General features: G+C 38.4%; 3 protein-coding genes and 2 non-coding genes across 8 annotated transcripts; 1 reads left to right on the top strand and 4 right to left on the bottom strand.

Annotated features, from left to right (window-relative positions):
• Window positions 1-11: 11 nt before the first annotated feature.
• Window positions 12-3,335, bottom strand: LOC108606259 (dolichyl-diphosphooligosaccharide--protein glycosyltransferase subunit STT3A). The gene is made up of 6 exons (XM_017996215.1): window positions 3,153-3,335; window positions 2,613-2,941; window positions 2,161-2,550; window positions 1,699-1,986; window positions 1,034-1,513; window positions 12-850 (listed from the first exon to the last, which is right to left on the bottom strand). Exons 1-6 carry the CDS (start codon window positions 3,268-3,270, stop codon window positions 296-298), a joined length of 2,160 nt encoding a protein of 719 aa, XP_017851704.1. The 5' UTR covers window positions 3,271-3,335; the 3' UTR covers window positions 12-295.
• Window positions 915-1,000, bottom strand: LOC117134969. Its single transcript, XR_004458937.1, has one exon. It is a non-coding gene; the product is annotated as a small nucleolar RNA Me28S-U3344 (small nucleolar RNA).
• Window positions 2,048-2,132, bottom strand: LOC117134962. The gene has a single exon (XR_004458930.1). It is a non-coding gene; the product is annotated as a small nucleolar RNA Me28S-U3344 (small nucleolar RNA).
• A 724-nt stretch (window positions 3,336-4,059) lies between the features above and the next one.
• LOC108606260 (blood vessel epicardial substance) lies at window positions 4,060-23,764 on the top strand. Of its 4 annotated transcripts, none has more exons than XM_017996217.2 (8): window positions 4,060-4,257; window positions 8,175-9,023; window positions 18,545-18,702; window positions 18,769-18,871; window positions 19,695-19,844; window positions 19,922-20,063; window positions 22,555-22,587; window positions 23,041-23,764. In XM_017996217.2, exons 2-8 carry the CDS (start codon window positions 8,484-8,486, stop codon window positions 23,103-23,105), a joined length of 1,191 nt encoding a protein of 396 aa, XP_017851706.2. In that variant the 5' UTR covers window positions 4,060-4,257; window positions 8,175-8,483; the 3' UTR covers window positions 23,106-23,764. The 4 variants fall into 4 exon arrangements, 3 of the variants coding, with proteins under 3 accessions (XP_017851706.2, XP_017851707.2, XP_017851705.2); XR_001915434.2 differs by lacking the exon at window positions 23,041-23,764 and adding an exon at window positions 20,510-20,681 and having other exon boundaries at window positions 4,061-4,257; window positions 22,555-22,570; XM_017996218.2 differs by lacking the exon at window positions 22,555-22,587.
• LOC108604912 (transmembrane protein 205) lies at window positions 9,589-12,462 on the bottom strand. Its single transcript, XM_017994482.1, has 4 exons — window positions 12,413-12,462; window positions 11,897-12,091; window positions 10,654-10,910; window positions 9,589-10,479 (listed from the first exon to the last, which is right to left on the bottom strand). The coding sequence occupies exons 1-4, from the start codon at window positions 12,460-12,462 to the stop codon at window positions 10,031-10,033; spliced, it is 951 nt and encodes a 316-aa protein (XP_017849971.1). The 3' UTR covers window positions 9,589-10,030.
• Window positions 23,765-24,660: the final 896 nt, after the last annotated feature.

Here is a 24,660-nt window from a genome sequence, read left to right as displayed (position 1 = left end):
TTGTAGTTTTTTTTTTTTTATACATTTTGCTTGCTTATAGTTCAGTTTTTATGCTTATGTAGACATAATTTCGTTTGAGAGAAACAGACAGAGGGAGATAGCGAGATTAATACGTGTAGTTTAACAATAATACAATAAAATTGCGAGATTTCACTTGCACTTGTTACTAAAATTAGAGCTAAGCTAACGAAATGTCTAAAAATATTAAAAAGCTGGCTTAGCCTAAGAATGTGCATTAGATAGAAAGAGAGAAAGAGCGAACGTCGAGAGCGTGCGAGTGAGATAGCGCTTATGATTAAACGCCACGATTTGGCAAATCCTTGACTTTATAAATGCGCACCAGCCAATGCTCCGTTGTGTAGGCCTCCTCCAGCACATCCAGCTCAAAGTCCTTGTTGCCAATTTCGGCTGCACGCACACGATCGTAGCCCTGCGCCTTGCCACCCTCCGTATACATCTGGCCAAAGCGATAGTAGCACATTTTATACATAAGACAATTGAGCAGCGTGGGCGAGCCCTCCTTGTCCACACGGAACTCGCCATTGGCGGCATAGTAGTCCTTCTCTTTAATGTGCGCGCCACGATCTGTGCTGCCGCCAATGCGCACCATCCAAAGGAACTTGTTAATATCATCCGAGGAGTAACCAGTAAGGCCGCCAAAGATGACCAGCACATAGTCCACATCGAGTTCACGCATTATTTCGTATGCTTTATCCTCCGACGAAGCCATGGCCTGACCCACGCGTGATATGTGCGTATTATTCCAAGTATTGTTGTCCACCAATATAGTGCGATTCGCCATGGCGGTTATCTGATAGCCATAATCCCACCAGGACATAATGCGTGCATCCTAAAAAGCAAATATAACTATTAAAGCACATGCTATAATATAAAGCATATATATGTGTACTATATAGACAATCAGCTTAAATTGTTAGTACTCATTATGTATCATACTCTTCCTATCAAGAATATACAAATTGCATTCATCATAAGAATTAACTATGCACATAGCTTGTAGCTTGGAACTTACCTCCGGCGTATTCATTTGCAGCCAATAGTATGCCTCGCGGAAATCATCAAATATAATGCGTCCGCCATCATGGGAACGCGCACTTAGCACAATGCTGGGCGACGAATATGCCTCTGATGTCACCCAGGTGCAGTGCAGCGTATAAACTATCAGCATAATTGTAATGACAGCCACAAAGCCCATGGCAACTTCACTTTTAACACCGCCACTCTGTTGTTCCAACTTTTTATGCTGTCGCTTGCTTTGCTCCGCTGCTGGCTTTGCACCCACTGCATCCATACTCTTGATATACTTGGCCAGCAGATGTGAAATGGCAATGCCCGATAGCACGCACATAACTGGAGCTAGCACAAGCATCAAACGCACCATAACGCCAGCAAAGTAGATGCTAGTAACGCCATAGAGTATAATAAAGATATTGGCATCGGTCAAGCGTGCAAAGCAGAAATAAAGTCCAGCAGGAAATAGAAACACAAGTATCTGCAAGCAAATATGAATATAAATAAATGAAAATGCCGCTCTAACTACTTCTGGTACAAACAAGTTCAGCGATCAAAGTGCAAAGTAATCACAAGTTGCATTAAGTCACAAACTCATTTGGTCTCAATTTGATTTTCATCAGCATAAGCAAACGCTGGCGCCTTTTTTGTCTGCTCAAAACTTGCCTGCAAATCAAAGTAGAATGAAGACCACGATGTGGGCTGATGCTCCGATACAGATGCTATAATGGGTATATTATTTTTGGCATACGACGGATCCAATAACGAATAGAAACGTCCTGTCCAGGGCGAAACTTTGCCTGTTAATGTTAGCACTGTGCCCACTATGAGCACCACGCTTACAATGCCAGACACCAGCGTCTTGAAGAGCACATCAAAGTGCTCCTTGGGCATGCGTGAGCGCAAGTAATCCACAAAGGCGTGTATTTGACAAAGACCAAAGACACCCAGAGCCTAAAATACAAAAATTTGCATTAAAATAATGCTCACAAGTCATAGATACAGCTGATATATGCTAATTATCAGTTTGTTGTTTTAGTACTCATTATGTTTCATACTCTTCCTATCAAGAATATTACAGAATTCATCATGTTAATTAGCTATTTATATTTATAATTTAACACTCACCAACATATGCTCGGAGCTTTGGATAGGCTGGAAACCCACAAAGGATATCTGCATGGAGAGTATTGTGCCCACACAATACAATGTGCTATAGGCTATGTATATGCGATGTGAGAAGCGTCCTGTGCACATCAGCGCCAGCACATGCAGTGGTATTAAATTGATTAGGAATACATATCCGCCCCAGCTGGAGACCATATAAAAGTATGCCAATGCCGACATGGCGGACCAGAATATTGTGCCCGTCTTGACAGCCTTGATCCACAGATAGTAGGTGAGCAGCATGCAGAATATAGCAATGCCTTCATTGTCATATGAACCTGCTACGGAGCGTGATATGTAGCCTGGCACAATGGAGATAAGCGCTGCAGCCACCAGGCCTGCACTAGTGCTCTGTAGATATGATACAAGTTAGCATACACACACGTGCTTTCTACGTTTATAACCTCACTTACATGAATCTCCTTGGTCAGCGCATAGGTGACCAGCGTGGTGAGCGAGGAAAAGAATGGCGCCAGAAATACGCACACATTGCGTATATCTATGGTTATGTTCAGCAGCCACATCAGTCTGTAGAGCGCAGCCGATGTCACCATCAGTCCGGGATAGATGGTGCCGCCAATGATGCGGCCCAGTGGATACCACGCGCGGTCATCGAACCAGTTGTGGAATTTGTAAAAGCCTTGCTCGGCGAGAAATCGCGTTGTGCGATAGTTAAAGTATGGATCAAATTCATGGATAACACTTTCAAAACGCAGCACCGAAAATAGACGCGTTGCGAACGCTGCAAGTAGTCGAAATGAAATGGCCGAGGTAAAAAATGTGCACAACCAAGTGGAGATCAGTAGCTCATGCCAGTGTTGCCAGCTCAGGTGAAAAAGGCAACAATGTGTTGCCAACTACTTTTTATTGCCGGTTGTTGCCAACACATTCACACATACACTCTCCAAAATCGTACTTATGTATGCGTGTTGTGTGTTTGCTTCGAGACTCACATAAAACAGCCGCTAGGATAAGTATAGCTAATTTAACCAGGTGCTCCTGCTTCTCCCAGGTCAGGAATACTCTAGTCTTGGTCGCTGCACCGCCAGCGCTGCCAATGTCCACGGTCATTACGGCTACGGAATGGGCGTAAAAAAAAAAATGCCGGCTGCTTATTGACACGAACTACCGCTCTTCCACATACGTTAGTGATGTGCAAAATCAGCATTTTTTTATCGAGCTCTATGAGAGAGAGAGGTGCAAACTTATCGTGAGCAACTCGCGATATGATGTTGAGGAGTTTGCATCTCGTTTAGACCAATCGTAAGCTTTTCTTATTGGACTGCTCACACGCTATTGTAATGGACGACAGTTGCTTAAAATTTACTATTTCTAGTCAAACAAATTATAAGATATCGCCGAGTTCTTTAAATATAATTTATTAATTAAATGAAGGCTATACGAAAATATGTTTGACAATGTGCAACTTAACATAAACACATAAATAAATTAATGTGTACACTCGCAGTTCGATCGGCACGGATCGGCAAGTCATAGTCTTAAAGATTTACAGTTGGAGAACAATATTGTTTTGTGTTTAGCGATGAGTACACGCATCTGCGCACGGAACAGCGTCAGCTGGTCTGCAGTTAAATTCAATTAAAAAATGCTTAAACAATTATAATTAAACAACAAAGTGCGTTCACGTGTATAGAAAGAGAAAGACGTCAGTGAAAGAAAAAGCAAACGCGGTGTGTTTTTGTTTTGTTTTACAATTACTCGAAGTGCAAACGCGGAACAACAAACAGGCAGACACACATACATTTGCAATACGGCAAATCAGCAGCCGAGTGTTGTGTGTGCGTGTGAATTGTTGTTGTTCTTGTCAGATGTATAACTTTTTTTTATATAGTTTATATTTGTTTAAATGGTGTGTGTGTGTTTGTAGTGCCGCGCCAAAAACAAATTATAATTAATTAAATACTACTGCACAAATATGCATGTCAACTGTTATGCAGCAGCGCCTACAATTGGAGTTATAACAACAACAACGATAATAACAGAAGCAGCGAGAACAAGAACAACAACAACTGCAGCAGCAGCAGCGGCACTAATGTGGTAAGCAAATTTAAGAGTATGCATGTATGTGTGTTAGAATTACTGCAGTGCATGCCCAAAATCAAATTGATTACGTTATACACATACACATGTATATAGGCTGTATATATGTGAATGCATATGTATGTATGTCGTACGTAAACATGCATATGCAGTTGTTGTACCATAGCGTTTTTAAGAATGGTGAAAAATCGAACATCAAACGCATAGGCCAAGCGGGTGGTGGTGTTCAAGACGCTGCTGGAGTTGCTGCTGCTGCTGCTGTTGGTGGTGGCAATTGCATGCACACGCACACGCAAATAGAAAAAAAATATATATAAGAAAAAATGTTGCGCTATATTACATGCATTTATACACATATGCAAGTGTGTGTGTGTGTGTATAGAAAGAAGCCGTAACAACAACAACAGCGCCATATCTTTGGCGCATTGACGCCCGCACTCTGCCGCTGCCGCTTACGCTCATTGCTCTCAAAGCAATGCAGCCAATTGATGTGCATATGCTTGTGTGTGTGTGTGTGTGTGGGAGCTAGGGCTGGGCAAAAGCTTAAGCGTGCTGCTGATAAGCGCTTATCACATAAACTAATTAGCTAAAAATCAATAGCACAGCGTTTAAAAATAATATAAATAAAATCTATAACTATTTATAAACTAATTGTATAGACAAGCCAATAGCGCTGATAAGCAATTGATTGCCAGCTAAGTGTGCAGCCCTGTAACATAAATGCAGCCAGCTACTGCTAGTTGAGTGTGTGTGGGAGTTTGCATTTGCATATTACATATGCTGATATGCGAGTAAATACATGCAAATGAATGTATGTGTGTGTGTGTGATATCAGTTAGGCAGCAATCTACAGTTGCAAAGACCGGCTTTGTTTGGACTATGTACTATGGGGGAGCAGCGCTCTGGCTCCGGCTCTGGCACTGATTGCCAGATTTGTATGGAATATTAAGCGAGAAAACTGAACTGAACTCAGGCTGAGCTCATTTCGAACGACAATAGCAACTTTTATTGTCAGTTATGATTTTGCATTAGTCATAACAACAAAATCTATGATTAAATATATGCATCATGTATGGCCAAAGGCAAAACAGCTGTTGATTTGTTATTAACACAGCTACAACAGTCTGCTTTAAAATCTTCTAGAGTTTACATGATTTATTTGCTTTGGTTATGTTAAGACTTGTTAAGCCTTAAATTATGTTTTTTTTTTTTTTTTTTTGTTAGCATACTATAACTTGTTTCAAACGTTAGTTTATACAAAATTTATGCACATGCTGTTTTTTGCTTTTTTTTGAAGCTGCTGTTGTTATTATGATTATAATAGTTGCTGCTGTCACTTTTGTTTATTCGTGGGAAACGGAAACTGTATGAACAAAAAAAAAATAAGACTTTTGCACATTGTCGTTTCACTTTCAGACTTTATACATATATAATATATACACGTTTTGCTTTGTTGTTAACAATACTAGCTACATATATAAAGAGTGTGCCATCATCAACGAAAAAACAAAAAAAAAAAACTGCTGGCTTGTCTGTTGACTTGGCTTTCAAAACTCTCATATAATTTAACGTTTATGGTGTGCACACACACACACACACACAGAGACATGTATGTATGTGTATTTTGATTTTAATTGCTTACATTGCTAACTGTTTGTTGTTGGCCCATTTGAGCGGTCAAAGCCAGCAAACGTTTAATTAAATGACATTTTCTTTATTAAGCGCGGGTGGGCTCGTTAATTATTGGCTTGTAAGCTAGAATTAAAAGTTAATTGAAATATGTGCAGCTTGCTTGACACATATATCATTTATATTTATTAATTTTTAGCTTGTCATTTTTATATGCTAATCGAATTGGAAAGTTGCAGCTTTAGCTTATAATTAAGCAGCGGATGTTGTTTATTGTTTATAACATACATTTGATATGTTTATGTTTATTTGCTGTTCAGGCCTTAATTGCAGCTACATGACAAGTTTTTTGGTTCTTCTTTAGGCAAGAAAACTTTAATTATAAGCATTAGTTGCTTGTAATTGTAGTTGTCATTGACATTTTAAAGCTTTTGTAAACAATATATTGAATTTTGAAATAGCCAAGTGTGAAAAAATGCAATTTAATTTGCTATAAAGATGAAATGTTCATTTTAGCCAAAGAGCTGTTAACATATGTAAGCCTCTCTGTTGTGCTTTATTGACCACATATCAATGCTTGCTAACACACACACACACACACGCATATATAACAATTTATATATACACCCATAAAAGCAGTAAAAATCAGTAAGACTGAAGCTGAGCCATCGTCACTTGGCTTATTTCAAGGCAACACAACGATGATTTCATCTCTCTGGCTCTGGCTATTTTCTTGTTTGCAGACACACACACACACGCACGCACACACATACATTGTTATATGCACACCCCCACTGCAAGAGAGGAAGCGTTGGCGTTGCTGTTGACGTTCGTATTTGCCACTTGGCAGCTGCAGTCCCAAGTCCCATACTAAGCTAAAATATTTTATAGTCTCAAACATGAATAATTTAATTACAATTTTTGCTCTTATATGTACATATATAATATATAACAGCTAAATTCGATTTGCTTTCTAGAGAAAGAGACTTTATTTGGTTCAGAACTTGACTAAACTAATTTAATCATTTCAATTACGTTTTCTGCTTAATTAATTTATGTCATATTATGTTTATGGCTTTGGCTTACAAGTTTTATTTCATCTCGCTGTATTCTCTATCAAAGTCTTCAAAAATTTAGTCTTCATTGCTTACTATTTGATTCAGAACTTGGCTAAATCTAAGCTAATCATTTTAATTACGTTTTCTGTTACGTTTTTTTTTTATTAATATAATATTGTGCTTACTGCTTTGGTTTAACTATTTTATATATTGATTTGTTTAACTATTGTTTGTGTATTTTAAAGCTCTGGCTATGCATGTTGAACATATTTTCAGTTCCTATCTATTGATTATTGCGCTCAGCGGACTAGCGCAGCTTGTATTCTAATTTCTATAAAAGCTCTCGCTCGCCTCTTGTTATGGCCATGGCGCATTTTAGGCAAGCAAATGTTCGTTTGGCTATCTGCTGCTGCTTTTGGCTCAATTCCCTTGGCGGCGGCGGCGGCGGCGACTTGTGTGTCAACTTGACTCTCTCCACTGCTCTATTGTGGGCTATTTGACCCGAACTCAGCGTATTTGGGTCGAAACGCACATTTGTTTTGGCCAAGTCAGTCAGTCAGTCAGTTTGCCCTTTTGTCAGTCTCACGTGTGTGCACCCTGCGGTTTAGTAATTTAGCTTAGCCGCATAACTATAATTACAACTGTTGTTGTTGCTGTTGTTGTTCTTAGTACAGTTGGTGTTAACTTTAATCAAAAATTTTGTGACGTCATTGCATTAATGCCTTGATAAACGAACAGTGCCTACAAATGTATTTTACAGCAAAAGCTAATCTCAGTTAATTTATGACTAACTTGACAAACTTAAGCATATTTTTAATTGGATAAGCAAAAAAAAAAGCCGCAAGCTGTGCTAATTTTCGAAAATTACTTGGCTACGCATCCAATTTGATGTGAAAGTTTAATTCTTAGCCCCTAATGATGTGACTCTTAACGGCTGCTGACCCTCGAGTCGCTATTTAATTATTCGTGGCTATAACTACTACGTTTTTCCTTTGCCGTAACGCAAGCAGCAGCTGCAATTGATTGAGATATATTATTGAGTGAGCTTTACGTGTGAAAAGAATACAGTAGAGCCCAGCAAATTTCATCAGCTGACTAGACTCCCAGCATTTGGTTTTAATGCGTAGAGGGCTTGTCTGCATTTTACTTTATTTTATAATAATAGCTCTTAGACCTTCACATTTATAAATAATTGATGTTAATTTTTTTTTTGCACTGTAATTGCAGCTGAAGGCGGTGCCTTGGATAATACCCATATATATATTCCGTAACAATGTGACACAACAGCTTAGAACACAAAGGAAGTTTAAACGCAGTGGAACAACGAGCACGTTTTTTTTTTTTTTTTGTGATACTGTACTTCGAGCCGTAAGCGCCGTTATCCTCAACGTTTACCGTTACGTTATACGTCAGCCAAGCAGCAGCAGCATAATAAAAACTAGAACAACGAGTAAGCCAAGCTGACAGCGAGTGTAGCCAAAGGTAGCGAGTGCAGCAAGTGGCCCAAAGTAGAGCTTGAGCGAAGTAACCAACGCCATGCCCAGCACGGCAGGCAGTGCAGCCGGCGTCGCCGTTGGCGCACTTATCAATAGCGCCGGCAGCAGCGCCAGCATGGGCATTGGCGTTGGCGGCGGCAGCGGCGGCGGCGGCGGCAGCAGCATTGGAAACGGCGGCGGCGTCGCATCGGGTACGCTGATAGCACAGAGCACGGCGGGCACTAGCGCCGCCAGCGGCACCATACCCTGGGACAACAATGGCACACTGCGCTCCATAAATCCCGGCGATTGGTCCATCGAACAGTGCCTCATCTGGCAGCAGTCGCATCATCTATACTTTCAACTCGGCTGGGCCTTTCTCTTTCTCGCATTTCTTGCGCCGCACGGTCCCTTCGGCTCGGTCTGGATGCGCGCCACTTTGCTGATTGGCTGCATCATGATGGGCATGTATGGCTATCTCATCGAATGCACACCGGATGTGGTGCTCTGGTCCGGCCTGGGCATTGCCATCAACTTTGTCTATCTAATCATTGTGCTCTGTCGGCTGCGTCCAGTGCGTTTCGATCAGGAAATTGAATCGGTGAGTGACGGCAGCAAATTTTCTATTTTAAAAACGCATAAACTATGTGCAAAATTAAAAGACGCTTTTGTACATATTAATGTACAGAGTCTACAAACGATTTAAGTGCGCAGTATGTTTTTTTTTTTAAATTTTTTTAAAGTGAAATTGAATTACTTGCGTTTTGTGTATAACAAGTACAAGTTTGTATAACAGTGCAGTTTGTATAACAGTCTGTATAACAGTTTGTATCTCTTATATGACTGCATTTGACTGTGCTTGAATTTTAGATAAATTTGTATGACAATCTGTTTATGCCTGTTCTCTTGCTGAAATATTTGTGTTTTAGTTAAAGAAAAAACCAGCAAGTTATTATTTTTCATATATTTACACATTTTTTGCATTTATTTGTATTTTTTCATGATTTTTCGCGTTTTTCTTTTGTTATTTGTTTATTTATAGCTGCTTTTAGTGATTTTGCTTGTTTTAAATATTTTCATTGCATAGTTAAACAAATGCACATAACACACTTAAATTGATAAATAATTTCGATAATTTAATTATAACAAATAAAAAAAAAAATATTAGAGTGAGAGATAAATTTGTTTAACTAAGAGCTAAAGCTATTCATTAGCGTTTGCTTGCAAATTTGTTAAAAACTAGATGTGTGTGTGTTTGTGTGTGTGAATGAGTAGAAAGAAGTAGTAGAAAGTGAGCTTATCACAGGTTAAAGAAAAGTAATAGAACAAAATGTTGCATAAATATTGTGTGTGTATGTGTGTGTGATTGTCTAATAAGTTATGCGTTAATAATTATATAATAATTTAATTTGAGACAAATTCATTGATACATAATCAATTTGCTTTGCTGTGTAAGCTTTGTGTGTATGTGTGTGTGTGTGTGTGACTTAATTGCGCTACAAATTCCTTAATGAGAGAGATAGAAAAAAAACAAAAAAAAAACTATTGCATGCGCACAGGCGCTGCATTGAAATTCTTAAATTGTGTGAATAACTGCGGGTTGGTGTCTTAGCTAATGCGTATTTTCAACGCCAGAAAATACAATTGCAGACAGGTGGCCAGCAGCACAATCATATTGCCAATGGCAATGGTCATGTGAATGCGACGAAACGATTTGTGGATGCGCTGATAGTGCGGACACTCGACCAGATCGCCCTGCACCAGGCTGCCAACCTCCTGGCCACTGCCAATGGCATCCTCGATTCTATACTTCTCGTGCATGAGCTGCAGCATGGGCGGTGCCAAATACAGACGCACAATGACCTCAATGCAGGCGGTAAGCGATAGCGCGCCCAACTGTATGCCCGCCGACATGCTCCAGCCGCTGAGAAAGTATTTCACATAGATAATGAGCATGCTAATGCTAAGCATGGCATTCAAAGCAAAATACTTGGGGAACAGTATTTGCTGGCACTGGCCAAACGTGTGACGCGGCAGTGAGAAATAAAGCGAGAGACCTGCAAGAGAGAGAGAAGCAGAGTTGAGTTAGTTAAGCTTAGTAAGGCTGACGGGGGCTATGAATGAATATATATGAATGCATACGATTTGGTAGCTGAAGTTTTGATGCAGGTCGAAGTTGCAGTAGCAGCAGCAGCAGCAGCAGCAGCAGCAGTGACAACGTTGTGACTTACCCGAGATAAATGTCATCCAAATTTGTGAGCCAAAGTGTGTGGCAAATGCGCCCAAGAATGCCAAAGTGGCCAGCGTGCTAACATGTGATGTCGTTGCTGAGGATGTTGTCGTTGTTGTTGTTGATTGTGTTGTTGTTGTGGGCAACTGCACTTGAGTGTGCGTTGTCGTTGTGAGATCGGGTCCAACGGTTAACAGCACAAAGGACAATATGCCAATGGCGAGCAAATGCGCCGGTTGTGTTGTGCTGGTTAAAATGCTGCAAAAGAGCAAAAGAGAAAGAATTGAGTTATTGGCTTTGTTCGCTGACGTGGGGGCACGTGTCGATTAGATACGCGTTTCTGTATTTTGTGCACTTTGCTTGACGTCTCTAGGCTTATCTAACTTGAAAGTCAGCTGCGCACGCATGTTAATGTTAATTATATTTGTTGTTGTTGTTGTTGCTGTGTCTACAAACTTTTTGCATATGCATTAAGTTTGCCTGCTTTGCATATTTGGCTGGCGCATAGCTCATATTTAATATGACGTCGTGCTTTAGTTGCTGCTGCTTATTTGTTTAAACCTTTTTTTTGTTGCGCTAGACATTGAGGCGAATATTTCAAGTGTGTCGAGTGCTCTGGCGTACGTGCAAAAAAGCATGCAAGCAGCCAAATATCTAAATATATATATTATATATACATAGTATATAATATAGCTGCGCCAATTGCACAATGGTCACCAACTAAATGTAATGCAATGCTAGTTAAATTGCAGCTACTATCTACATCAGCTGTTCAATTGAATTACTGCAAGCTGTCTCTAGCTGTCTCTTTCTAATGCGCAGCCTCTGACTCAAAGCTCGCGTGTGACGAGTTTAGGGAATTCTGTTTAAGCAGCCGACGTCACATTAGGCGCACAACTTTGACTTTGGCCAAAGTACAAAACTCAGTTGCCAACTCAGCTGAACTGACTCAGCAGCGAGCGCGAGCGCGCGCACTACGTCGGTCACTGGCTTTAGTTTATTATTTATATACGAACGTAGCTTGTGATAAAAATAGCTAACAAGTTTTTTCAGCTGCATTATCAGTTGTTGGCAAACAGACTATCAAAGTGCAAAACTAAAACACGCGGCACACGTGAAAAAGCGCGTAAGAGCGCAAGAGCGTAAGAGAGAGCGAGAGAGCGTAACGTTTAGCGTGATTTGCACATGATAAGGTGCGTCAAAGAAATTTAAACGTCAGCTGATGAAATAAAGGTGCTACTTACGTATAAAGACGACTGCCATGCAATTTGGCTATTAAACAGTAACAGCGTTCGTTGAATTTTCGTGTCATTTGTGTGCCAATGGCTAAGACATCATCCATGGATGGTTCCATAGAGCTTAGCTTACGTTGTTGCTGTGCTGCCAAATCGCTGCTGCTGCTGCTTATGCTGCTGCGCTGCTCAGTTGCTGCTGCTACTGTCGTCGTCGTCGTCGTGGCTGCTGCGGCTGCTGCTTTTTGTTGTTGTCGCTGCTTTGCAAAAGGGCAAATGCTGAGCTTTGCTTTGCTGTCGCTGCTGTTGTTGTTGTTATGGCTGGCTGCTGTTATGCTAACAGTTTCTGTTAAATGCACTGCTGCTGTTGTATCAATGTTATCTAGATCAGTGCCGCTGTCGCTGTCGCTCAACATAACAGTTTCTTCTTGCTGCTGCTGCTGCTGCTGCTGCTGCAGTCGCTGCTGCTGCTCACGCTTGCGCATTGTATATTTAACAGTGCGCACTGCCTTTTGCGGTAAACCGAACTCCTTGAAGCGTTCGATTTGTTCACTTTCGATGCCCGAATTATGACACATGTTTGCATTTGTTGTTGGCGTTTAACGGTTAATGTGTGCTGCGCTTTTGCTTGCTTTGCACTCAAAAAAAAAAGGTATAACTGTATAACTTTTTGATAACTTCGTATTGCTCTTTGTTAGTGTTTATTGTTGCTTGCTTGTTGCATTTTTTTTGTAGTTGTTGGTAATTGTAAATTTTATTGTAACATAACGGTTTGTGTTAGTTATTGCGGAAGGTTACTTTGGTAGGGAGCGGTTAGGTATTTGGTTTTGGTTTTTTGCGCCGACGTCTACGCGGCGAGTTAATTTACGCTATTGAATGGCCAGCAAACGTTCGCAAACGCTTTTATACAGCCGCATGCGCATGTGTATGTGAGTTCTTGTCGTCAATGCGCGCTCGCGCTCTCGCTCTCGCTCTCTTCTGACGCGCTTACGCTCTTGCGCTGCCGCGCGCTCTCGGGCTCTCTTTGCTCCCACGCTTTACTTATGCATGCACTTGATCTACATTGTGCTTGGGGGGCGTGTCAGTCAGCTGTTGTCAGCATGCATTAGCTTAAGCTTAAGAGCGCCGGCTTGTGCCCAAAACTCTTTAATGGCTGCTTTTACTTCAGAGTAAAAAGTAGTTTACAACTCTTCTGCTGTTTGTTGTTGTTGTTGTTGTTGCTTTGGGCATGCGGACGTGCCATTTACTAGCAACTCCACTGCATATATAGCCAAGCTATATGCCAAATGGACGCCGCTACTCGGATTACTATTGCCAACATGTGTGCATACCTTAAGCCAAAGCCTTGCTCCCCCACTGGGCGTCGCACACTTGCATAACTGCAAAAAAAAATTCCCTGCAGCTTTACGTTAATTCTTTTGACGTCATTAGCAGCATTTTGTATTTTTGGGTACAAAAAATTCACATGCATCCCAGAATTTAAACGAGATGAGTAAGCCGAGAAATATCAATAAACTTATTGATTGGCTTGGCTTTATTTTTAGCGCTGCTAATCAGCTTAAGTTGCAGCTCATTATTTAATAGCTGCGCGCGCTAAGCGCCGCCGCCGCCGCCGCCGCCTGCCAACTGGAAAGTACTATAATTAACAGAACAGCAGGCTCGACTCAAAGTTCACTTGCAATGCAATTATATAAATTGGTTGACAAAAACTTAGCTGCAAAGTAGTTTTTTAATTTACAACTAATTGGTTGCTCCAAAATGTTGCTCTGGGCAGCAGCAGCAGCAGCAGCTCAAAGTCTAGTCCCCCAACGAGTTGAACGTGCCACACATGACAAAGAGCTCTTGGCTGCTTTCTATATATATTTTTTTTTGATTTTATTTGCGCATCTTGTGTTGCGTTTCAGTTCGTTAGCCGCATTTGGCTAAAGGACGGCACGGGACTCGCATGGCATGTGATTTGATTGATCAGCCAAGCTCATTATCATCATTATCTAATTGCGGCAAGTTCCGCTGGCGAGTACAACGGATATCATTGGCACCCGAAACACTCAACGCTCAACACTCAGTAGCTCAATCAATCGATCTACGATCGATCGTTAGAACGCTTCTACCTAGAGCTTTACTTTTTTTTATTGATGCGCAACATTTTGCATACAAACGTTTTAATTACTGCAAGCGCGACGCTTATGGTCTATACCTTTTGAGACTTTTTACATTTTTGGTCAACAAAAATAAACGAAACTTGCTACATCATCGTGTTGTTCCAAACTGAGTCTGGGTCTGGCAAATGTCGCAGTTTCTTCAGCCGATTATTAAATTTAATCAATTGCTTGTGAAATGCCTCGTGGGCCTGAACTTTAATCGACTAATCGCGACTGTTGCTATAGCATATAACATATGGGGGCTCTTAAAATGGGTGACGCGCTGACGCTTTTGATAACCGCCATAGACTTTAGGGAAAGTTCGCTGGATCTACGTGCCGTGCGCCAAGTGATCCAAAGTGACTTTTTCTTTTGTTGCAGAATTGATTTCAAGGTTACGCTATTACTTAATAGATCATGTGGCAAAAATTAGTCTAGACTAATTTAGTAGCAAAGGCGTGTGCTGAGGTCAGCTAAATGTTTAGATTGCATGATTAGCTGACGAAATTTTGATTAGTACTATAAATAGGTGTAGGGAATTTTTTTTAGAAATTTCCCTTGACTTTGTTTAGCATTATATATATTCAAAATATTTAAACTAAATTGAAAAAAATTCTAAAAAATTATACAAGCAGCTCTTTTTTATTAATAATTATAAGCAATTTGAAAATATTTCAATTTAAATATAAAACAACAAGTTTAATTATACAAGCTTTTAATACATTTCATTGCTTTGTATTTGATGCTTGCAATTATTTTAGATTGACAAGCAAAAAATTCTAGTTAAAATTATACGAAATATATTTAAATTTTAAGACTTACTTTGAATTTTATTAATAAATATATTTTGATATATGTGGGATGAGCAAGAATAAATTCCAAGAATTTAAATTCAATTTAAACTAAATTATTAATAATAATTAAAACTGATTTATGCTGAAATTCTCAGCTGCTCTGCTCAGCAAGCTCGAAATACAAAATGACGCTTGACCAATGGCCAAAAGTAAAGTTCACTGATTTCTGCACAAATTTGCAATATCAGCAGCTGATAAATGTCAAATCCTTTTAATCGCCGCCTGAGTCAGAGCTGTGCGTAGTTAGAACGTTTAGGGGGCTGGGCAAACGCTCGCGGCTGACTCACGGGCTAGTTTCCCCAAATAAAAATTTCAAGTAATCTACACAAAACTGAAATTAGTCAAAAGTCTAAAGTCTATGGCAAATTATTGTTTAATTGCCAAGACTATTTTAAATGGAAATTGTATAGCTGATAATATTTTGTTGTAGCACGTGGTGTGGCAAATGTTTTTCTAACGTTGCGGACGTGATTTGAAGAAGATATTAACGCAAGTTGTTTGTCACTTTGCGTCAGCAGCCAAAGCCATTCATAAGTCATGGCATTGATCCAATTCAATTTTTTTTTTTGGCTAACGTGCGACGCTTTCGCTGCTCACGTGAGCAGCAGCGTCGGCAGCAGCAGCAGCAAATAAATTAGTTCAAGTCATATGAATGGAAAAATTTATTTATTATTTTGTTGTTGTCGTTGATAAGACGTGATCAGCGACTGTTGCTGCTGCTGCTGCTGATAACAAAGCTTGAGCGTTCTCTCGCTTTCGCTTAGGCAGCTGTGTTGCCTTTTTTTTCTTTTTGATAGATAAGCTTGCCAATTACAGTCAATTGATCTTGTTTGCTTATCAGCCTTTTAACAGCTGATTGACAAACAAACTTGTTTACAACAAGTTGTGAAAACAATAACAGGGCTTGGCTTTTGCGCCTGTTGCCAACGCTCTTAAAGCCAAAAGAGAGAGCGCGAGAGAGCGCGAATGCGTAACTGTTGCTCTCTTTTTTTTATGGCTTATCAGCGCAGGTTCAATGGCTCTTGGCACAGTTCAGCGTCTGTGAATTGCAATGTACTGCACAAATTTATTATATATATACTATATATATCTAGTCTGTGCCGCGCAGGTCAGTTATTTGCAAATTGATTGCTTAACAATTTGCATGGGCAGCTATTAAAACTTAATCAGCTGCAAATCACTTGAGCTGCTCATGCTAAGCGTTTGGACTTTTCAATTCTAGATTAAAGTTTGCATTTCCCACTGCAATTGAGCTAAGCTGCTGCCTCTTACATTGATTATAATTTGCCAATTTGCGCTCTCAGCTCCAGCAGCAGAGCCAGCAGCTCATCCTCATCAGCAGCAGCAGCGGCAGCGTTAATCTCATTGGACACACAGCCAACTATATTTCACTTTAGTGGTTCCGTTCCGGTTTATTTCATGTCATTATACTTTTTTTTTTTTTTTTGTTATGTTCTTGCTTTTGTTGTTGTTACCTTTGTTGAGTGCGCAGCTCTTCAGAGAGCGTTGTCGTCGTTATCGTCATCAGCAATGTTGTTGCTGTTGCTGTTGGGGCTGCCGCTGGTTTTCGACTTGCGCCCACTGCTTGGCTGTTGCTGTTGCTGGCAGCGAACCGCAAAACGCTGGCGTACGTGACTTTAGCCGCAGCAGCGATGTCCGCCGACAAATAATTCGCAACGGCGACGCTGTTGCAAATCCAGCGCCACATGCGGCAGCCAAGCCGGTCAACCATGCCACGCCCCCCGCCTGCGCGCTTTACTTACCCCCGCAATAATAAACCAGCCCCGGATTTCAATTTGTCCCACGTTAAGCTTAGCTCTTGATTATTTTTATTTATGCTCGTGTGTGTGTGTGTGTGTGTGTCTCGTCTGTGTCAGTGTGTAGCATATGTTATTGCAAAAATAAAATATGAACTACTCAGCAAGAGCGAGACAGCGAGAGCGTGCGACAGAGACAGACGCACGCATATGAAGAAAAATAGCAACAACAAGGAAAAGTATCAAGAGACGCTAAAAATGCAAACATTTTGTTTTTAATTCAAGGCTAAGGTCGACTAGGCAATGCGCTTACTTCATAAAAAAAAGAGAAAAAAATTAAATATTAAAAGCTGCACTTACATTCGAAAAAAAAATTAAAAAGAAATTAAACATTTTTATGCTATGTAGCATATTTTATCATTTACTTTTTATAATTTTTGCAACATTTTCTTTTATAATATTTTTATATTATATTATAATTTATTTTTCTCTCATAATACAAAAACTAGTTAAAAGTTTGAATGATTGTGCTGCAATAAATAATTTAATTTATTTATTTTGTTGTATTTGAAGAACACAAATTTGTTATATTTTTTATTTATTTTGTTATATATTTATTTTTTTATTATATAAATATTTTTATTTATTTTTTTTAATTTATATTGTTTTTTTTATTTATTTGTATTTTTTGTTTTTAACTTTGGTTGTTTATTTTTTATTGCTTTTTTGCCTTTTATTTTATTTAGTGCAGCGTCAAAATTAAATAATTTTTTAATTTACTTTTTCAATTTGTATTAAATATACTCAGCTTAGTTTCAAAAAATTCAAAAAAAAATGTATTTAATGTAATAATAGAAAGTTGCATAATAATCAAAATATTAAAAAGCCAAAACTAAAGTTTATAAATTAACATATTAGATAGAGAAAGCCTAAGCATTTAGCCCAAATAGCATACAAAATGGAGAAGTCGGTCCAATTCAATGAAGGGATTAGGGCATTGATATATTCGCTATTGCTATTGAGCGAGCTTGCAACTAAGCAACGGCAACGGCAACGGCAACGAGCAAACGCTTGCCCCGCACCCCCCGCGTGGACCGCAGTCCAAGCCGTTGCTTCTCTTTGGGTGTTTGGTTTTGGTTTTGGCTTGGAGCTCGTCGGCGTATTGAATGTCCAGCAGTCTGTGTAGTCAGCATAACTTTTTGCCTAGCAACCGACTAACGAGGCAACAAGCAATCGAGACATACAAAATCCATGGCATGGCCATTGGCTAAGTATTTGTTAAATGTTGTTAAGCAGCCAATTGAAGCAACAAACAGAGACAGAGACAGCGACTGAGACAGAGACAGCGACCGAGACAGAGACTCTGATCATAAACAAGGCAAATTTATTTAGTTGCTGTGGGTTTGAATTGTTGAATTAAGTGATTTACATGGCAAATTGCCAGTTGATTATGATGATGGCAAAAATATTTACTTGCTCCCAAAGTGTGTGTGATTCGCACAATAAAAACAACAATAATAAATAAGTTAAGTGAGGCTGCTGCTCGTGACGTTGCAAATGCAAAGAAAAGTGTGAATAGTTAGCTTGGCTTATTTATTTCATAAGCAAACTAATTAAACGCTTTTAAAACTGAATAATAATAACAAACGCACGCTCAATCAATAAACAAATGCAGCGGAAATAATAAACAAAAGCAAAATGAACTTTTCGACAGCTTAACTTAAATAGCGGTAAATCAATTGTGCAGCTGATAACGAGTCGCTCGCTCTCGCTCTCGCTCTTTTGTTTAACGCGTGTGCCTTTTGTTTAAAGCGCTTGATAAGCAGTTAATAGTTTCTTTTTTTTGTTATAATTGGCACGTTTTTATTTTAACTGATTCTCTCTCTCTCTCTCTTTTGTTTATTGCAGGTTTACGTTGCGCTGTTTCAGCCGCTGCATGTGACTCGGCAGCAATTCAGGAAGGTACTGAATTGCATGAAGGTCATACGCGCCCTCAAATACCAGGAGGTCTATGCACAGGAGAAGGTCACCAAGGTGGACAGCTTGTCGCTGGTGCTGAGCGGCAAGTAAGTCAATCAATCAATCAGCTTAATCAATGAACAAATGAATTAATGATAGTGACTGACTTACAGATTGGTCGTCTCTCAACATCAGCGTGCATTGCATATTGTGTTTCCTCATCAGTTCCTAGACTCGCCAGAATGGTTTGGCGTATCGACCGATGACTATTTTCAGGTAAGTCTATTCAAGGAATATCATAAAACATAATGCACTATATAGTATACACGTTGCGGTTTAAATGCGAAAAACATAAATACTACTTACTCTTTTTATATCTTTTGTTATGATTTTACCTATCGTTACTTTTCGAACGATGGTTCGGGCTCCAATTAAATATTTAAGCTCATATGCAGACACAGCTTCGATCCGATAAAATTTTCAAAACACCCGTTCCGATATGATATTATTATAAAAACTCTTTTCGAACTGTTCTATATATTATATTGCAGATAGGGTCTCGCTTTTCAAGCTTGAAATAAATAAAAGTCCCTTTCGACTCGTTTTTTATATAAAAATTATTCTTTCTATATTTTTACTTTTCTCTTAATTTTTTTTGTGCAACTATATTAATTGTAACTTTTCAAACTATGCCATAAAACATATGGAGACGGAATCGAAGTGGGGTGTGGATACCGAAATAAATATTTAAGCTCGGGTTCTGCCCGAACCGATGAAATTTTCCAAACTCTTTTCGAACAAATATTCCAAATATTCTTTTGGAGATGGGAACGAATTAATTAAAAGCTGCAAACGATTAGATATTAATATAAAAATGGTTCTTTCTATATTCTTACTTTTCTCTTAATTTCTTTTATCTCGATTAATAATCGATTAACAATTTTTCAAGCAAATTGGACTACGGAATTTTTGGGTCGTTTCTGATTTTCATGCACAAAACTTGTGAATGAGAAGCAGCAGATTCCCCAAACAGTGCGCTGCCCAAAATATTAACCAAATTTTTGAATTAACCAGCACGCGTCTCTATTTGTAATTGCAGGTATCTATTATGGCCATGGAGGAGTCGCGTGTGCTTATCTGGCATCGCGATAAGCTAAAGCTATCCATAATGGCCGAACCCTTTTTGCAAACAGTTTTTGATCACATTTTAGGACGTGATGTGGTTAAGAAGCTCATGCAGGTGACACAGGTAAATAGAAAGCGAATTGCTAAAGAGATTGAAAATCAGCAGCTGTTTATTTGTGTGCGTGTTTGTTTGCTCTGTAGGTGAGCGAATCGATAGCCAGCAATGGTTTCTTGCCTTCGGGCGGCTATGCGGAGGATGCTGAGGATAAGCCAATGCTGATTTTAAAGAAGAGCGTCGATGTGGGTCATGGACTAACGGCGCTCATCAATCGTCAGCTGCAAGGTAAGATTAGCAAAAATGTTCTCGCTCTCTAGCGCGCGCGCTCTCTCTCTCTCTCTCTCTCTGTCTCTCTCTTTTATGATTTGTCATTTGATGCTCGCTCTCTTGCGCGCTCGGCACAAGCATAAGCACACACACACACACGCACACATATGCGTCGTCGCTCACACACACACACACAAACACACATGATGCTGAACTAAAACTTTTGGCCCAGCTTGCTGCATGTGCTCGCTCCCTCTCTCTTTCCCGCTCTCTCTCTCTCTCTTAAACTCTTTGTACTAATTGCATTTTGCTTTTGCTGCCTAACTTTAGCTTTATCTTTGCTTTTGCGCCAATTGTACAAATGTTAATGCGTGTACTTATGCCTTACGTTATATTTGCGTTCTCGTTTCGTTTCTTTTTCGTTTCGTTTGTTTCTTTTACAATACGCTGTCGTCTAATTTTAGAAGAGCATGTTCCCTTACTTGGTCGCACGTATAAACACATAAAGCTGTCCACGTCTACGTCGGAGTTGTCGCCGCCAGGTGTCGCCTTGGCGGATACCAATGTTGATCGCTAAGGAAAAGCATTACACCAATACACCAACATACACACACACAGACACGCAACTAAAATTGTGTAAGCGCCAAGCAACAACAACAGCAGCAGCAGCAGCAGCAACAAACAAAACTCAACAACAACAACAACTCAACAACATGCAGCTTAAAAACTCTACAACAAAAACTCTACATCAAGTCATCAGTCATCATTAATCATCGACGCATTCGCACGCACTTGGCACTATTTGTATTTTTTTTTTGTCGGCTCTTAAACTTGGCCCACAACTGTTGCCAGGCACTCACTTGTAAATTAAACAAATGAAATTTTCCATTTACACCACACACACACACACAGACACACACACACACGCATGCATATGTATGTTATTAAATTATTGCTAACAAGATTTTTGAACATTGAAGCAAAGCAGCAACAAATTGTGCAAATTGTATCGAATGTCAATTGGATACACATACATGTGTGTGTGTGTGTGTGTGTGTGTGTGTTTGCGTGATTTAATGCTTAAAAGCCAAGTCATGAACATCAAGTAAACTTAAAGCACACATTTGTTTATAAACATAGTCTGAGCTGCACTTGTGCTCAATGCACATTTCACGATTTTAATTAGTGCAAACTGAAACTGCAACTTAATACGTTTCCGTTTCCGTTTTGTGCAGGCACACACACACACACATAGACACACGCTTAGTTATAAGTATAACTGTTTGTGCAAGCATTAACAACAACCTTAATTTAATTAAGTATTTTTTTTGTACTTTATTGTTTGTTAATCATTTTGTTTGTATTTCTTTTTTTTTTTGCCACTTGATAAACAATAAATAAAGGCGTCAATTGTTTGTAATTAATTTAACGCATAGAGCTTAAGTCGTTGTTGTATATATTCCAAGCGAGTGCATATATATTTTATAACTCTAACCTAGCTAACTTAGCTTATTGTAAGCAAACAAGCAACTTATATAATTATTGTGAATGTAAACAAGCCAAAAAGCAAAGAAAAAAAAATATTAAAAGCAACAAATTAATCGCATTCAACTAAGTTTACTAATTTGCCACTAAAAATTGTTTAAATGTGCCGCATATTTTTTTACCCCCACCCACCCGTTTCGTTTTTACGTTTGGTTGGTGTCTTTGGTGCTGCTGCTGCTGCTCACATGCCGAGCACGTACACAAACCGCCATAACGTGTCCACGTCCATCTAGATATGCAATTAACATTAATTTTGCGCAAATGGCAATGATTTGTTTTTTATTTTAATTAACGATTAACAATAAATGTATAGGCAAGCTGTTTGCATATATGTTTTGGTTTTTTTTTTTCTTGCTGTCATAATCAAATACATACAACAGCTTGCCAGATAAAAAACAAAAAAATAGATGCTTAGCGACTGCTTGTAAATATTAATACTATGGCTTTGCCCATACATTTACACACAAAGTGCAGCCGACTGGCGCGTTTCCAAGTGCTCAGGCCCAGCCATGTATGTGACGTAGCCGTAACGGGTTTCACAGCATTGAGCAGTTTGCCGTACAAGCGCAGCCACGTGCACGTATTTTAAACAAATGTAAATATTTTCGTTTTTCCGCACCAATTGGAAATGGAAATTGCTTGTGGTTTGCGCGCGTGCTATATGAGTTGTAGTTGAGTTTCAAACCATGCTATTTGTTGCTTGTCTTGCATATTTCGTATGTGTATGTGTGCGTGTGTGTATTTTTGTTATTTTTTGTAAACAAACTTGCTGCATTTCTTTTTGTACAATAATTTGTGTAATTTTTTTTCGTCTATTTTTTGGGTGCCTATAATTTTTAAACGTTTGTATGTACTCTCTCTCTCTCTCGTCTAACGTCGTCTAAATACGTTACGTATATGTTATATACCATTAAACAACAACAACAACACAATACAACTTTAAAAACAACAACAACAACAACAGCTTTGCCAAGGATATCGAAGTATTATGATTGTGGTAAGTTTTATTTAAATTAAAGGCGCCCCCACAAAAAAAAAAAAAACACAAAACCTTTAAATTCGCGCTGCAATTACACAAAACTTTGTTGTAGTTAGTTCATTATAAATGTTAAACGATACGATGTGTGTGCCTGTCTGTCTGTGTGTGTGTTTAGTTAAATTAATTAATTAATTGTAGCTTGCATGTATTCAATTTCAATTTCAATGTTCAAAGTTTCAAATAAAAATTACACAAACAACAACACTTCACTTCTTTGTGTAACTGTGTGTGTGTGTGTGTTTGTCTCTGTCAGTGTGTGCGTGTGTGTGTATATAAAGGTGTGTGTGTGCTGCCAAGCGGGTTTATGTTTATATTTCTTTACTATGCTTACTAATTGAACAATTGCATTGCAACAATTTGTATGTTGTTAATAATATTTTTATATTTTACCTACCCCATTTGAATTTGCAGCTGGTGATCCCAACTCTTGGCGTTTGGGACGGATTGACGAGACTGATCATGAGACGGCCGTGTGAAAGCGCAGCAGCATATAAAGTACTTATACACACACATACACACACACACACACACACACCAACACACACTATAAAATGCAAGTATGTTTAGACTTGAGTTTTTGAGTATTATTAGATATATATTTTAGGCAATACCAAATTGAAAACAACAACAACAACAGCAACATATATATATATATACAACTAGCAACTAAGTATATATGCAGCAAGCATTTTTTTTTAGCTCTGTATGTGCAGCAAAAATGGAGCACATGTATTTTTTTATTAAGTATTAAACATTAGGCAAGGCAAGCATAATGAATTAATTATAGTATAAGCAAAAGTACAAGCAAACAATTGTTGCTGTTGCTTATAAAAATGTTCTATATATTTGTTTATAAACAATTGCCAAAACGTGGCGTACATTGCGGCAACATATAATCATTGCATACTTTTTGGTGCTCGACTTCGTTTCCACTCAAATTTTACGCGCTAGCCAAAATTCTTTTATAGTTTAGTTAGGCAGCAGGAGGCTTCTATTTATTTATAATAATTGCTGAGTCAAATCTTTAATTGCATATTATTTTAACTAAAGTTTAAACCTCCAACCCACCCAATTAAAACAAACAAATAAAGTATTCACCTCTACCATAAAAAAAAAACCACAACCAAAAACCGAAATCGAAATCGAAACCAAATAATAATTGAAATTAAAGTATTATAAAGTTGCAAGTTTATTTGACTATAAAAAAAAACCAAAAAAAAAAAAAACGAATTAACATAATTAATGCGCGTATTGTTGTTGGCGGTTTTGTTTGTCAATCAAAATTAATATTTAAATGTGTAAACTTAGCGAATTACAATATTTATATATATACATTACATATATAGCGCAAAATAATGAATATTGAACTATTGTTGTTGAAGTATGAATGTTTAGCTAGGCATATGAAATAAACATAATATAACGAATATTTATACAAAACTATAGCAAAGTCAAATCTAATTGTATGGAAGACTAAAAAAAACATAACGTTCGACAACTTTCACTTTATTTAAACAATTGCAGCATAGTTTGAGTTTTAGTTTATTATATTTTAAGCAAGTTTAGGCTTGTGCCAAATATTTAGGTATATTTTTAATACATTTATTAACAATTGCTGCGCCTTTGAGGTTTCATTTCACTTTTATTTTTGGTAAAAAATCAGTACCCCTTGGAATTTTGGCATTCGATCCCAACGTTCATTCTTAAGTAAACAACAAAAATTAAATGTTCACACTAGTTGCAAATGGAAATGAAACATTTTACAAGAGAACAACAAACAATATTAGTTCTAAAGAAAACATAACATAAATTAATTAATAATAGGATGACAATTAACAAAAACAAAACAAACAAACAAACAAACAGTTTACTGTATTTCGTACCTTTGAACATTAAATATAAAAATAAATAAAACTATGCAGTACTTAAGTTAAAGTTAAACAAACAAAAGCAAACTCTTTAAGCTTTAATTTTGTAATGCAGTAAGTATAAATTATTTATTTTTTCGAAGGACTTGAGCACATGCCAAAG

This window comes from Drosophila busckii, chromosome X, assembly GCF_011750605.1.
Source record: "Drosophila busckii strain San Diego stock center, stock number 13000-0081.31 chromosome X, ASM1175060v1, whole genome shotgun sequence".
In the NCBI taxonomy this organism is placed as follows: domain Eukaryota; kingdom Metazoa; phylum Arthropoda; class Insecta; order Diptera; family Drosophilidae; genus Drosophila; species Drosophila busckii.
This window is presented reverse-complemented; position numbering and strand designations above follow the sequence as displayed.